This window comes from Corapipo altera, unplaced genomic scaffold, assembly GCF_003945725.1.
Source record: "Corapipo altera isolate COAL_440 unplaced genomic scaffold, ASM394572v1 75, whole genome shotgun sequence".
NCBI lineage: Eukaryota > Metazoa > Chordata > Aves > Passeriformes > Pipridae > Corapipo > Corapipo altera.
The window spans coordinates 8,636,943-8,649,170 of NW_020884887.1; the positions used below are offsets into that span (position 1 = coordinate 8,636,943).

At 43.7% G+C, this 12,228-nt stretch overlaps 1 protein-coding gene across 1 annotated transcript in view; it reads left to right on the forward strand.

Annotated features, from left to right (window-relative positions):
* Positions 1-3,885: 3,885 nt before the first annotated feature.
* Positions 3,886-12,228, forward strand: part of CLINT1 (clathrin interactor 1) — a 46,498-nt gene continuing 38,155 nt past the window's right edge. Inside the window, exon 1 of the mRNA XM_027643308.1 lies at positions 3,886-3,995. Within this exon, the coding sequence (XP_027499109.1) occupies positions 3,955-3,995 (41 nt within the window). The 5' untranslated portion in view covers positions 3,886-3,954. The remainder of the gene's footprint in view (positions 3,996-12,228) is intronic.

Below are 12,228 nucleotides of genomic sequence, written 5' to 3' on the forward strand. Positions count from 1 at the left end.
AGAAGGGACATTCCATTCCCTTCCAGTATTCCCTGTTACTGCCTGCCCCCAAGGTTCTCTCCTGAAGTAAGTGTGATATGGGCTCAAGTGCTGGGTAGTGGAAGCTTTATAGGCAGTTCTATATCCATGGAAGTGACTGGAGGATTTTGCCAATGGCAGAACAATTCTGTGGCAGAGCAGGAAAACGGTTTCTGAAACAGCCCACCTAGGGACCTTCAGTTTGGAACATGATATGTGTGTGTGTCTATGGGATGTGTTACAGAAAGACAGGTTTGGATTCGGAGAAGCTGCAATTTTTCAGAAAAGCCTGGATACTAACCAGTCTACAGACGGAGAACATTATTCCAGTGTTACTTCTGCCCTACTGACTAATTCTTAAAACAAACAAACTTTACGAAAGTCAGATTTCAGCTGTGCAAGTGGGTAAAAAGTGGAGCTTTATGAAATCATGAAAGCAAACACTGCTTTAAATGAAAAGTTTTTCTCAGTCTGTGCCATTGCCTCCCTCCCCTGCCACAATGTGATTTTCCTTGACATTCCTCTCTCCCCCCCTGCATTTTAATTTTAAATTAATCACTGACTTGGATATGTCTCTACTGTGTGTTAATATGGTTGATATTAACAACAATATTGCTCTCCAGGCATTTGGAATGTGCAAGACTTTTTGTGCACCAAATGGCCCATATTAACGTCTGGAATAGCCAGGTGCAAACTCTATTGCAGTGTTCAAATTAGTTCAATTTCTCTAACTGCTTCTCCTGTAATTGATGGCTCAAATTATAATAAAGTACAGTTCCTCTACATGATATATGTTACAACTACTACCTGTTATGCTGAATATTGCATTGCTTTGAAACTGCATTACCCTCTCCCTACACTGATCAGATCTCTTTTTTTTTAAGGGAATTACTTATGAACCAGAAAGTGTCTTCACATCATTCAGAAATTATACATATGCTCATGCACTTTATCAGTAGCTGACAGAATGGGGATGGTAAAATTACTGTCAGTCATGTTGCATTCAATGTCACATAAAGACCTGCTTTTTACTATACCTTAAAATTGACAATAAATGCCAGTCATCTCTCCTTGCCCCATTACTGCATCCAGACACAGCGAGCAACGCTTGAAAGATACCCACCTTCATCTGAACTGCTTTTAAATTCCAGCTTTGGTCTTCCTTTCTTCTGCATACACTGTAATTCTTCTGTGCTTGGACCCAAAATACTCTGTACTATTCTCTTTTTTTTCTGAAGTGTGCAATTACAGTGGGTCAGAATTTTTTTTTTTTTTTCACATGGAAACAACAATTCCCAAAACCCAAACAAATAAACCGAGTCCTGGTGCCTTATCGACCCCTAACTGTTTCGGTTCAAATGTCATCTCCGACAGGAAAATAGTGAGGAATGGGTGTGTTTGTCTTTGGGGGTATGTGCACCTTGAGGTGTGGCTGAGCCTGGACCCTGGAAACTGCCTCTGGCAGCCCATCAGGAGCTGGCAGGTCTGGTCCAGCACCCAGAACTCTGCAGGTGCTCAAGGAAACCAGCACTAACGAGAACATCAATTCCACTGCACCACAGCAGAATCTGGGGAACTTGCAGTTCATCAGGAATGTATTTAGAAATTTGATTTTGATCCAATATGGACTGAAGCCAAACATTAAAATAACAACATTTCTAGCCAATCAGAAAAGTGTGTTTCTGCAAGCTCCAATTATTATACTCTGTATTGGTTCTTCATTAAACAGACACTATAAACATCATTTTCTACTCCTGAAGATCAGTGTCCTCAATTTTTTCACAGAAAAAAAGAAGGCCAGATATTAAATGGCAGGAGTCCTCACCCAGCTTGCTTTGCCAGGTGTTACAATACGAAATTAGGGATGTCGCTTCTCCCAGTCCATAATGGAATGGCACATGGATATATTGGGGCAGCAAAACTGGTGCTGAGTTCAGTTACACACAAATCACAAACAGTCACCATAGGCGTTGTGCTGCAGATTAAAATATCACCTCAGTGTTCTTTAGCATTCAAAAAGGCAAACTCTGTTAAGAACTCTTATAAAGGGAACTGAGAAAAAACTCGTAAGCTATTGCTAGGCCGGTCAGTGTCTTCAGTCCTGCAGGGTCAGCTCCTCCCCTTCACTTTCAGATTCGATACAGCAGAATTAGAAAAGTGAAGCACAATTTCAGAACATGCAGAAATTAAGTATATTTCAAGTCTTAGGCAGTGAAGAAAACAGTGCAGTGAGAAATCTACAGATTCCTAAATTTGCAACTGACAGGGAGAGGAGCACTAGGGAATTGTTATGTCCTAATTCTCATAATACCTGAAATAGCAATGCTATTAAGCAGACAATTTAAAATACAGAAAAAGAACTATTTTGTCATGTGACAGTTATAACACTGAATTCATTGCCATGAGGTATTGTGCAAGGACTCAAAAAGCAATCAGTTAAACTCTTAAAACAAAAGTGCTCCTAAACAGGAAGCTTTACGATGAATACTCCAGAACCATGGCAGGGGGTTGGAACAAGATGATCTTTAAAGTCCCTTGCAACCCAAACCATTCTGTGATTTTATTCCATGATTCTATTCCATGATTCTACATTATTCTATTCCGGGATAATACAGGTTAACTGCAATACCTGGGCACTCTGTTCATGTCCTGTCATGTACAAAGACATAGCCAACAGACTTCCACTTCTCGTCCACTCCCTATCGTGACTGGTCATTCAAAACTCATATCAAATACAAGTTGCTAGAAAACAAAAGTAAATGTATATAATGACACTCTCGTCAGTCCTGATTCTAAAATCACGTTAATGACTTTACTGTTTTCAATTCACTGTTTATAGCCAGGGAGCTGTGATTTCTGTGATTGCCCAATACCCTGCATGAGCAATATTTGAAGATGGTCTTGCAATGCCTGTTGGCAAGTTATGTTAAAATAGGCAATATTCTCCTGAGGCAGCTTTAATGTATGTGATTGTTCCTTGGTTTTCGTCAATCAACCTGGTCTTTCTGGAGAAGTGCAGACAAGTTCCTGCATGTGCTATGCTCCAGCAGACTGTGGGGCAGCCATCAAGTTGCATCCCTTCCAGCTCCTTTCCTGTGTGCCCCTGCTGCAGAAATCTGGGTCTTGGATGCAGGAGGAATTCAGGAAGTCCGCTGGAAATTCACTCCAGTCCTTACGCAGTGACCAGCAAACGGGCAGCCATAGAGACAGAACGCTGCTCTTAACGAGTCCCTCGCACTAAAAGCAGGGTGTAAAACCACATTCTGGGCTGACATGCGTTTTACACCAGTGCTTTGACTTTAACCACCTATTTCATAGACTCTTTTCCCTCCCGTGCCTCGCCGGGCGGTGGGTCAAGGCTGGCTTTTACAGGGGTGTGAGGGCGGGTCTGAGCCGGGCTGCACCCGCTCCTCAGGCGGGCACGACGCCCCGGTGCCATCACCGTGTGACAGTGCCCGCAGAGCCCTTGGGAGCCGGGCGAGCCCCACCCCAACCAATCCCATTCCATTCCCGTCCACCCCACCCTGTCCCCTCCCCTCCTACCCCATTCAATCCCACTCCGCCCCCTCCCCTCCCCTCCCATCCCGTCCCGTCCCGTCCCGTCCCGTCCCATCCCGTTCCATCCCGTCCCATCCCGTCCCACCGCCCCCTCAGGACACGCCCCCGCCCTCCCGCTCCCGGCAGGCCCCGCGCGCTGGCCTGCGAACTACCAGTCCCGGCAGCCCCCGCGGCTCCCCACAGGCCCCGCGCCCGGCGCGGCTTCCCCGGGACTACAACTCCCAGCATCCCGCGCGGCAGCCGGACCCTTCATTTCCGGGAGCGGCACCGCGTCCCTGGCTCGGCGGAGGCGGCGGCGGCCGGAGCGCGGCGAGCGGGGCCTCCTGGGGCCGGCGGCGGAGGGAGCGGGGCCGGGCGGGTCTCCGGGCGGTCGGCGCCATGCTGAACATGTGGAAAGTGCGGGAGCTGGTGGACAAGGCGTGAGTATGGCGGCGCGCGGGCGGGGGGCCCGGGGGCGGCTCGGCCGTGGCCCCTCGGCCGGGCCCGCGCTCCCCCCGCCCCCCCCAACATGGCCGCGGCCCCTCCCCTGCTGAGGTGGCGGCCTCGCCCCCCCGCCCCGTGCCCGGCTGACCCCGGCCCCGCTGCCCCTGCTCGCAGCCCTCCCTGTCCCCCGGTGGCTGCCCGGGGTGGTCCCTGCGCGTCCTCCTGGCGTGGCTGTGTGGCCCCTCTGGGGCTGCAGGCGGGCAGGGGCTGCTTTTCAGGTGCTCTGTGGCCTTTCCATTATGGCTGGCTGCTTTCCCGCCCCACTCGGGCGTATCTGGGACCCTCCAGCTCTTGACGAGCAGAGCTTCTGCTTTGGGTTCCTCCTCCTCTGTCAGGGCTCCGTGGGGTCTGTGCAAGTTTTGGTATGTGAGCCCTTGGAATCTGTCTCTACTGGGTTTGCTCCCAACGTGGCCCTTAGGCCCCTTAGGAGCAAACAGAGAAGTCACTCAGAGAAGGAGGGGAGTAAAGAACCACCTGTACGTTTTCAGAGAGCTCCCAAAGTCACCACATGCTCTCCCAAGTGTATCCCTGCTCCCTGTGGACAGGTTCCCTGCTGCGATTGCCATTGACTTGCTACCCCGGGCCTTTCAGAGGTGGGGCATAGTAGAGGAGTAAAATGCTCATTCCCACCCCTTAAATATTCAAATAGCTCAGATATTTGCAAGTTTATTTCCTTGACTAGAACCTCCTCACACTGAGAACTTGGCTGTGGTCTTGGTTGTCGTGATCACTGCGTTTGCAGCTTGAGAACATGACGTTGTTACGTGTGTCAACCACTCCTTCGTTCTTGGCAGGAGAAAAATTTGACATGGTGGAGATCTTAACAAAGATTGTTTTACCTCTTTAAATAAGAAATCTTTAGGGGCACAGTTGGAGCACTTTTCCATCAGTCTTTTCAGTGGTGCCCAGTGACAGGACCAGGGGCAACAGAAACATACTGGAACACAGGGAGTTTTGTCTGAATATGAGGAAAAGCTTCTTTGCTTTCAGGGTGACATAGTATTGGAACAGGCTGCCCAGAGAGGTTGTGGAATCTCCTTTCCTGGAGATATTCAAAACTTGCCTGGATGTGATCCTGTGCAACCTGCTCCAGGTGAACCTGGTTAAACAGGGGGTTGGATGGGATGATCTCCAGAGGTCCCTTCCAACCCCAGCCATTCCATTTTCTGTATTCTAGCTGAAGATGTCCCTGCTCGTGGCAGGGGGTTGGCCTAGAGGATCTTTAAAGGTCTCTCCCAGTCCAAACCATTCCATGAATTGTGGAGTGCTTAGAGGAATAACTGGCTAGGGGTCTGTAGATTAGTATATACCAAATTATATTACCTGACAGTTATACCTGGATTTAGAAGTCAAAAGTCCTTCAAAATGGAGGTTCTGTTTTAAACATCTTTCGATTTTTGTTTCTCCAAACAAACTTAAACTGGTCTGCTTGATGTATGGGTTTAAAGATGGAAAACTGGAGAGAAATGGCAGCTTATTCATGATAATCATCTGTTTTGCTTATGGTACTGAATACCAGACTGAGACTTTTCTAGGCCAAGAATTGGATGACATTTAAAACCTACTGCAAATAAGACTTGTCCTGAAGAGGTTGTTTACTTTTCACAGCTTCTTGCATGCAAAGTCAGCCCTTGCTAAAGTAGCTTTAACAATGTGACAAATGAGGTATTTAATACTAAACCCCAAATAGACCTGTCTTGGGTTCCAGGACCTAAAAGGACACCTTCAGGGAAATCAGGTTTTCCTAAGTTTTGCTTGTGTACTTTTCTGTGTGTAGGTTTAATGATCATGTAGCATTATAACAGTGTCACTGTCTCTAAAATGTTTACTTTTAAGGATATTTCATAAATTTTTAAGTCAAACAGTACATGAAAACCTGGTTTGGAAAACACATTCCACTTCCAAAACAGGTGCAAAAAGTGAACATTTTAAATAATAAAAAATATTTATTTTTTTAATAGACTTCAGTTTGTGGGAATAACATTATCCAAATAATAAGCAGATTGTTTATTAAAAAAGGAAAAGGAAGGGGGGGCAGGAGGAAAGTGGAGCCTGCAGAGTAAATAGTATTTAGAGACATCAAGATCAATAGTCCCATTGTGTGTGGTGCAGATTTGTCATAATGTCTTCTGTTTTAAGGCCATGACTTACAAAATTCTCTGCAGAGGAAGCTAAGAGATATAATCTGCCTCATAAATAACAGCTGATGCTGTGGCAGCAACATACTGAACTTCAAAAAGAAACTGCCTTTCTTTGCTTAAAAAAGGAATATAATTATATGAGGATTTTGAAAATGTGCAAATACCTTGAAATTTTTCTAGTTTCAACTTTGATATGTTTGTAATGGTTGTGAGCTCTGCATCCTGGCTCCATATTCAGCTGATACTTATCTTAGAATTTCAACCTACTCATCTGGGGTTTTTTTGTCCTTATTTGTACTTCAGGTGGCTGAGAGCTTGGTTAGGTCAGAGATATTTCAATGTGAAGGACTTCAGTTAAACAATTTTCACATTTTTTGGTGTGTGAAAGTTTAGTAAGCAATGGTACATAAAAACCCAAGTAAAAATGGTAATCTATTAAAATTCATCACAGTCTGAGAACCTAAAAGTAAGTTAACAACAGCAAAATGCACAGGAAAAATTCAGATTTGTATTTAGTATAATTGGAGTATTTTGTTTTTATGTTTCTTCAGTGTGGTTGAAATTTAGCAGTCAAGTTCATGAGGTCAATTTGCTTTGTAGTTCTCTTCACAAGAATCACCTCTTATTTTTATGGTAGTAACTCCGAAGTATCTGCATCCTGTTGTGCATGCAACAGTTATTTTGGATACTGAGTGGTAGTCCTATTGTATATGAAATTTAGGAGGAAGACTGTGTAGAGTATTAGATTTACTGTTCCAAAATATGGCGAGTTACTTTTGTTGTGTGTCTTGTTTTCCCTTTTGTTAACTTCATTCTTTTTAGATGCTGGTACAACTCTCCCTCCTTAAATTTGAAGCGACTTGATTAGTTTGGATTGAACAGCAACATCTTGTTTCTGATTGGGCATTGTGTATAAGTTTGCATTTTAAATCAAATAACTAATAAAACCTGTCTGTGCTTAGTAAAACTTGCTTGTCATAAGGTTTATTCTTACAGTTGCTAAATATGTGTAGAACTTTTCCACCCTCCAATTTCTTCCTGGGTACTGCAGTGTGTTCAAGAGTTCTTCAAATGTGTGGAATTATATTGAATTTCTGGTTAGCTTGTAGTTTAGAAGGTGCAGGTCTACATTTTCTTATTTCTTCTGGAGTAAATTCTATTTCACGTTATTATGTGAATAAATAGACTTCAGAAGGCAGCTTTTCACTTTTTTTTTTTTTTGATGTTCACTTGTAGGAGTTCTTTCTCCCCAGTAATTCAAAACTGAATTGGAAAGTAAACAAAACAATTGGAAAATAAATGCAGCCCTCTGTGCTGAGCTTGTTGGCTCTGGAACAGTAAACTGGGTATAAATGACAGAGGTTTCTGGTGGCTCAGGTCCAGGGTGGTGCTTGGTGCAAAGTTGGTGAGTCAGGTGTCAGCTCTGAGTCACTCCTGAGGCAATGCAATAGATTTCTCCGTGTTTTGTCACAGACTGGGGTTGGGGCTGCAGTGTAAATGTGTCACCTCAGCACTGCAGGACAGTTCCTGTGACCTGCTGAGCTGCAGACGCGTTACCGTGACACAGCACAGAGCCACACGGTGCACACTGGAGCTGGCTGTGGGAGTGTGAGCTCCAGGAACATTTGGCAGGTGGGAAGTGTTCTGGTCTCCAGCTCTCCCACTGCTCTGCTGCACGATGGGGTTTGCAGCTTGGTCTCTGGATGATCTGGTGACAGTAGTCCTGATATTCTGTGGCTCCCATGGCAGAGGGTTCAGGTTACCCTGTGCCTGCTCTGACAACAGCCCTGTAGTTGTGATGAAACTTGAGGCCAAGTGTTGATTAGAACTGCTCGTGAGCTGCATGAGACTAAGGATCTGCAGGTTGGCTGTATGGAAGCAGCTTATACAAGAAATATCATATTTTTATTGGTGTAGGTGTACATTGATAATCAAACCACCAAAGGCCCTAAACAAGTATCTCCCTACTGTGTGATAACAGAACTGGCAAAAGTTATTTTAGTCGCTGAGATAGTTTGGGAGTCATGGCTGTGGAAATCTCGAGTATTATGCAACTTGGTAACTTCATTTTTAAATCTTTTCAGACAAGTATATATTGTGCTTTGTGTTCCCTGTGAAACTTCTAGGGGAGTTCTACAAAGAAAACCCCATGGCTTTTTCAAAAGAAATCAAGGTATATTAAGAAACTCTGTTAAAACAGTTTCTAGCTTGGCAGAAACAGGAAGGTGTTAGCTTGGCCTTGTGACCAAGTTCAAAAGCCAGGCCATCATCTCTCTCTAGTTCTGTTGAATTCTCTCTTTTTGAAGCAGAATCTGCTGATATTTCACTGAGGTGTTCCTGCATGTTACCTGCATGAGGTGGCTCTGCTCAAAGCAGAGGACAGCGTTTGTGTGTGTTATGTAGTTAGCAAGGCTGGTTGAACTCCTCATAGCAATAATTCCTCTCTTAATATAAGATGTGATAGCAGCTTAACATTTTTGCTGACTGGTTTCTGTCACAGACAGGTAGGACGTGCAGTAAGCAGGATGAAGACCTTTGGACTCATTGAGGTCAGACTGCTGCCTGTGTCAGTGTAGAAAGACTTCTTGCCCACTTTCTTTAAAATACCATTGCCATTCTTTTGTGATCTTCTACATGCATGATGTGAGAGAGCTCCTTTTAAGCACCTTCCACATATCAAAGGGTCAGAAACAGTGTAATTAAAGATTTGGTGAAGGTGACAGGCCTGTGAGTAGTAAGGACAGTATCATCCAGATGTTAATTTGTGTTAGTTAAGGTAGTTGTCACTGAGTTTTTGAACTTCTTGGATGTATACTTAAAATTCACAGGAGAGAGCCTGTGAATTTCTTACCGGTATTAAGAGTGCCATCCTCCTGTTTATTCCATGCCCCTCCCAGTTCAGTTTTGTCCACCTAACTGAGCCCGAGCTGCTTTGCTTGTGCTGCTCTTAGCCACACCTTTCCAGTGACCCAGCAGGAATGTATTTGCACTCTCTTGTGTTGTAGAGTGGGAGGTGAAGCAATACAGAGCTGTTTTCACACACTTTGCAAGCTTGATGAATTGCCCCAGTATGTAATATTTTAATCTGTTTTTAAATGGAGAGCAAATAGTCTTGTTTAGAACTGATTGAATACTTATATGGTTAATAAACGCTGGAAGCAGTTATAACACTTCAGAATTTATTTGCCAAGTAGGCACTTGGGTCCTTTGTTATTTATTCTGATGCTACATCTATGCAAGGAGCAAGGATTTTTAGTGTTTGTGGAAAAGGAAGGATTAAAGGAGCTGTTATCATCAGCTAGGTAGGGGAGAAGTTCTTGTAGTGAATAAACAGCATGTTTTCTTTAGTGCTTCTAATTGTACAATCTGTAGAGAGAAGGGTAAATTATTGGTAAAGTAGAGTGAATTACTGCTTTGACTGCAATTTCTCACTGTTGTAGCCTAAAGCATCTAAATTAGACCTTGCACTTCACTCCCACTTCACGGATGAGGAAAACTAATAAGATAATTGTGTCAAGTAAACTAAATCACATTGAGCTGGTAACAGTTAAAACTCTGGATTCTCTGACTTCCAGTCTCATGCTGTTGTGTGCTACCTCGTGCTATGTCTGCAAGATACTTATTAATGTGGGAAATGTATACCAGTGATTTACCCTACAGTTACATGCCTTACAGTCAACTTTTGGTTGCTCAGTGCCTGTAGTATCCTCGTGTTTGACCAGCACATAAACAGGATCTGATGTATCCTCAGCTGGAGGTTTTAAGTCTTTTAGTCTAACTGCTTTCTTTTTTCTAATATGCCTGGAATTGTTCTTGTTTACAGACCATTTTCTTGTGGTTCATGGATTTGTCCACCCAGACTATTGAGCTCTTTAATGAAGTGCTGTTTGCTGGTTTAGTAATAGCAGGTATTATGGTAAATGATCCATCATATGATGTGTCCAGCAAAGGGGTAGATAACTGTCCAACACTTGTCCATTGCTGTCTGACCTTCCTGCAAACTCCTTTACTTGACTTCCAGGATCATTTAGTTTTCTTTATATTTAAGATTTGTCTTGGTTTGCATAAGCAAGATCTTCAGAGCAATGAACACTTCCACTGTTTTATGTAAGGGACAGTTAACCCTCACTGCATGAGTTACCCTCCCATTGCTACTTAAGAGATGTCCCGCTGATAACTGCTTTAACAACAGCATTTTGTGTCATTATTACAAGCAAGGTGATGATTATTATCTTTAGCCCTCGAAGGACTTGTCCTCTCCCTGGTTACCAGAGTGAGAGAAGAAAAAGCCTTGGCAATCCAAAGGAAGACTGCATTTGAACATGGTGTTTGGCTCTGCAGCCCTGCATGGCTGGGTCTGCCAAGCACTTGTAACAGCACTTGTGTCTTAGGACTTTCCTGCTTCCCTTAAAAAACTTCCAGAAAGTTTATAAGTTAATAAATAATAAAAAGACTTATAGTCCTTGGGCCATGTAATTTAGTATGGGTGATAAGCATCTCTGAAAGTATTATTCTCTGTTATTACATAGATGTGTCGTTCTCGTTTGAATATTCATCTGGTGGAGTAATCAAAGGTAGGCAAATATTACAAGCTACGGTGTATATTAAGGGTTGGCATGAGGCAGTTGTGGCCAAGCACACAGGGTTCATCAACACACTCCAAGTGGTGCTTTTGTTAGTGCTCTTTCAAATGTGTTATTACCATTTTACACCCCGTGGAAGCTGACAATAGTTTATATTACATTGCATAAGACTGGCTAAGGTGTTGGCTTTACATATTTCCAGGGAACCTACATGATGTGTGGATGTGTGACAACTTCTGTGTCCTTCAAGTGTTTCTAAATCCTAGCTTGGCATTGCCCTGCCAGAAATAAGGCTGGGCTCCTGCTTGGGAAGTGCATGAAGCTGGTCAAAGATAAGAGCCTTACCTACATCAGTGCAGCTGTGGTCAGAAGGATCAAGGTGCTTAGCTCAGTTCTGTGCTAATTCCTCTCGGTTGTGTTGACAGCTAGTGTATTACAAAATATTAGCTGATTTGTGTAATTATTTCATATACAAGTATAATTACTTCCAAACACTGTGCAAATGTGGAACACACTATTACTTTCTCTCCTTGGGTTTTGCTGTTTCAAGGTGCAGCTGTGTAAGCATTGCAGTTGTCCTAAAATAAAATCTTGAAATTCCAATCTGATTCTGCTTTCTCATGTTTGTCTCTGTTCATTTCATGTATTAAATGAATTTCTGTATTTACGTGAAAATAAAAAGTATTTAGAAAAACAGACGACATTGAAGAGTGAGTGGAGCTTTGTCTCACATGATGGTAGGTTAAGAACACAAAAATGAGTGGTATGCTTCCTTCTGGAACTTTTGGAATTTCTCTCATTGGTTTATTCTCAAGTTTGGGATACAACTTGTCCCAAGTCATAGTACATGAAGTCCCATTTAAACTCACCTCCAACATGCAGAACGTGACCTGTTGCTTCAAGCATGTTTCAAATAGTTCATTGACATGTGCTTTGATGAAAAGCTTCAGCTTCCACATTGCCACTGTGTGCTCTGATGGTGATTTGGGTTGCTGTGCAGTGAACCTGACGGGCACAGATCCAATGGGGAGTTGTTTCTCTGCCCAAAGGACTTTGTAGGTTATCTGATTTGGGGCTAGATTAGTTCCCTAGACTTTTTTGCCCTACAGCTGTATGTGTGTGTTGCCCATCTGAGGAAGCAGTGTTGGGATGGGAGGGGAGAGGAGAAGGACCTGTAATGCTCTGGTATAAGTGGAGGACACAGGAACACAGGGTTGAGTCTCCCGTTGTAGTTGCCCTGAAGTCTGTAACTCCATCAGCACAATCACAATATGAAAACATAACCTAAGCCATGAAATCTCAGTTTGTAGTTTCACAGTCAGTGTAAGCGTAGGCTGATGGTAAAAGAGGTTTCACAGCCTCCCGTCTGCCACAGACTGCACACTTCTCTCCCTTTTGTTGGCACCAGCAGACTTTCTGCTTGATGAGACAATCTCTGACTAACC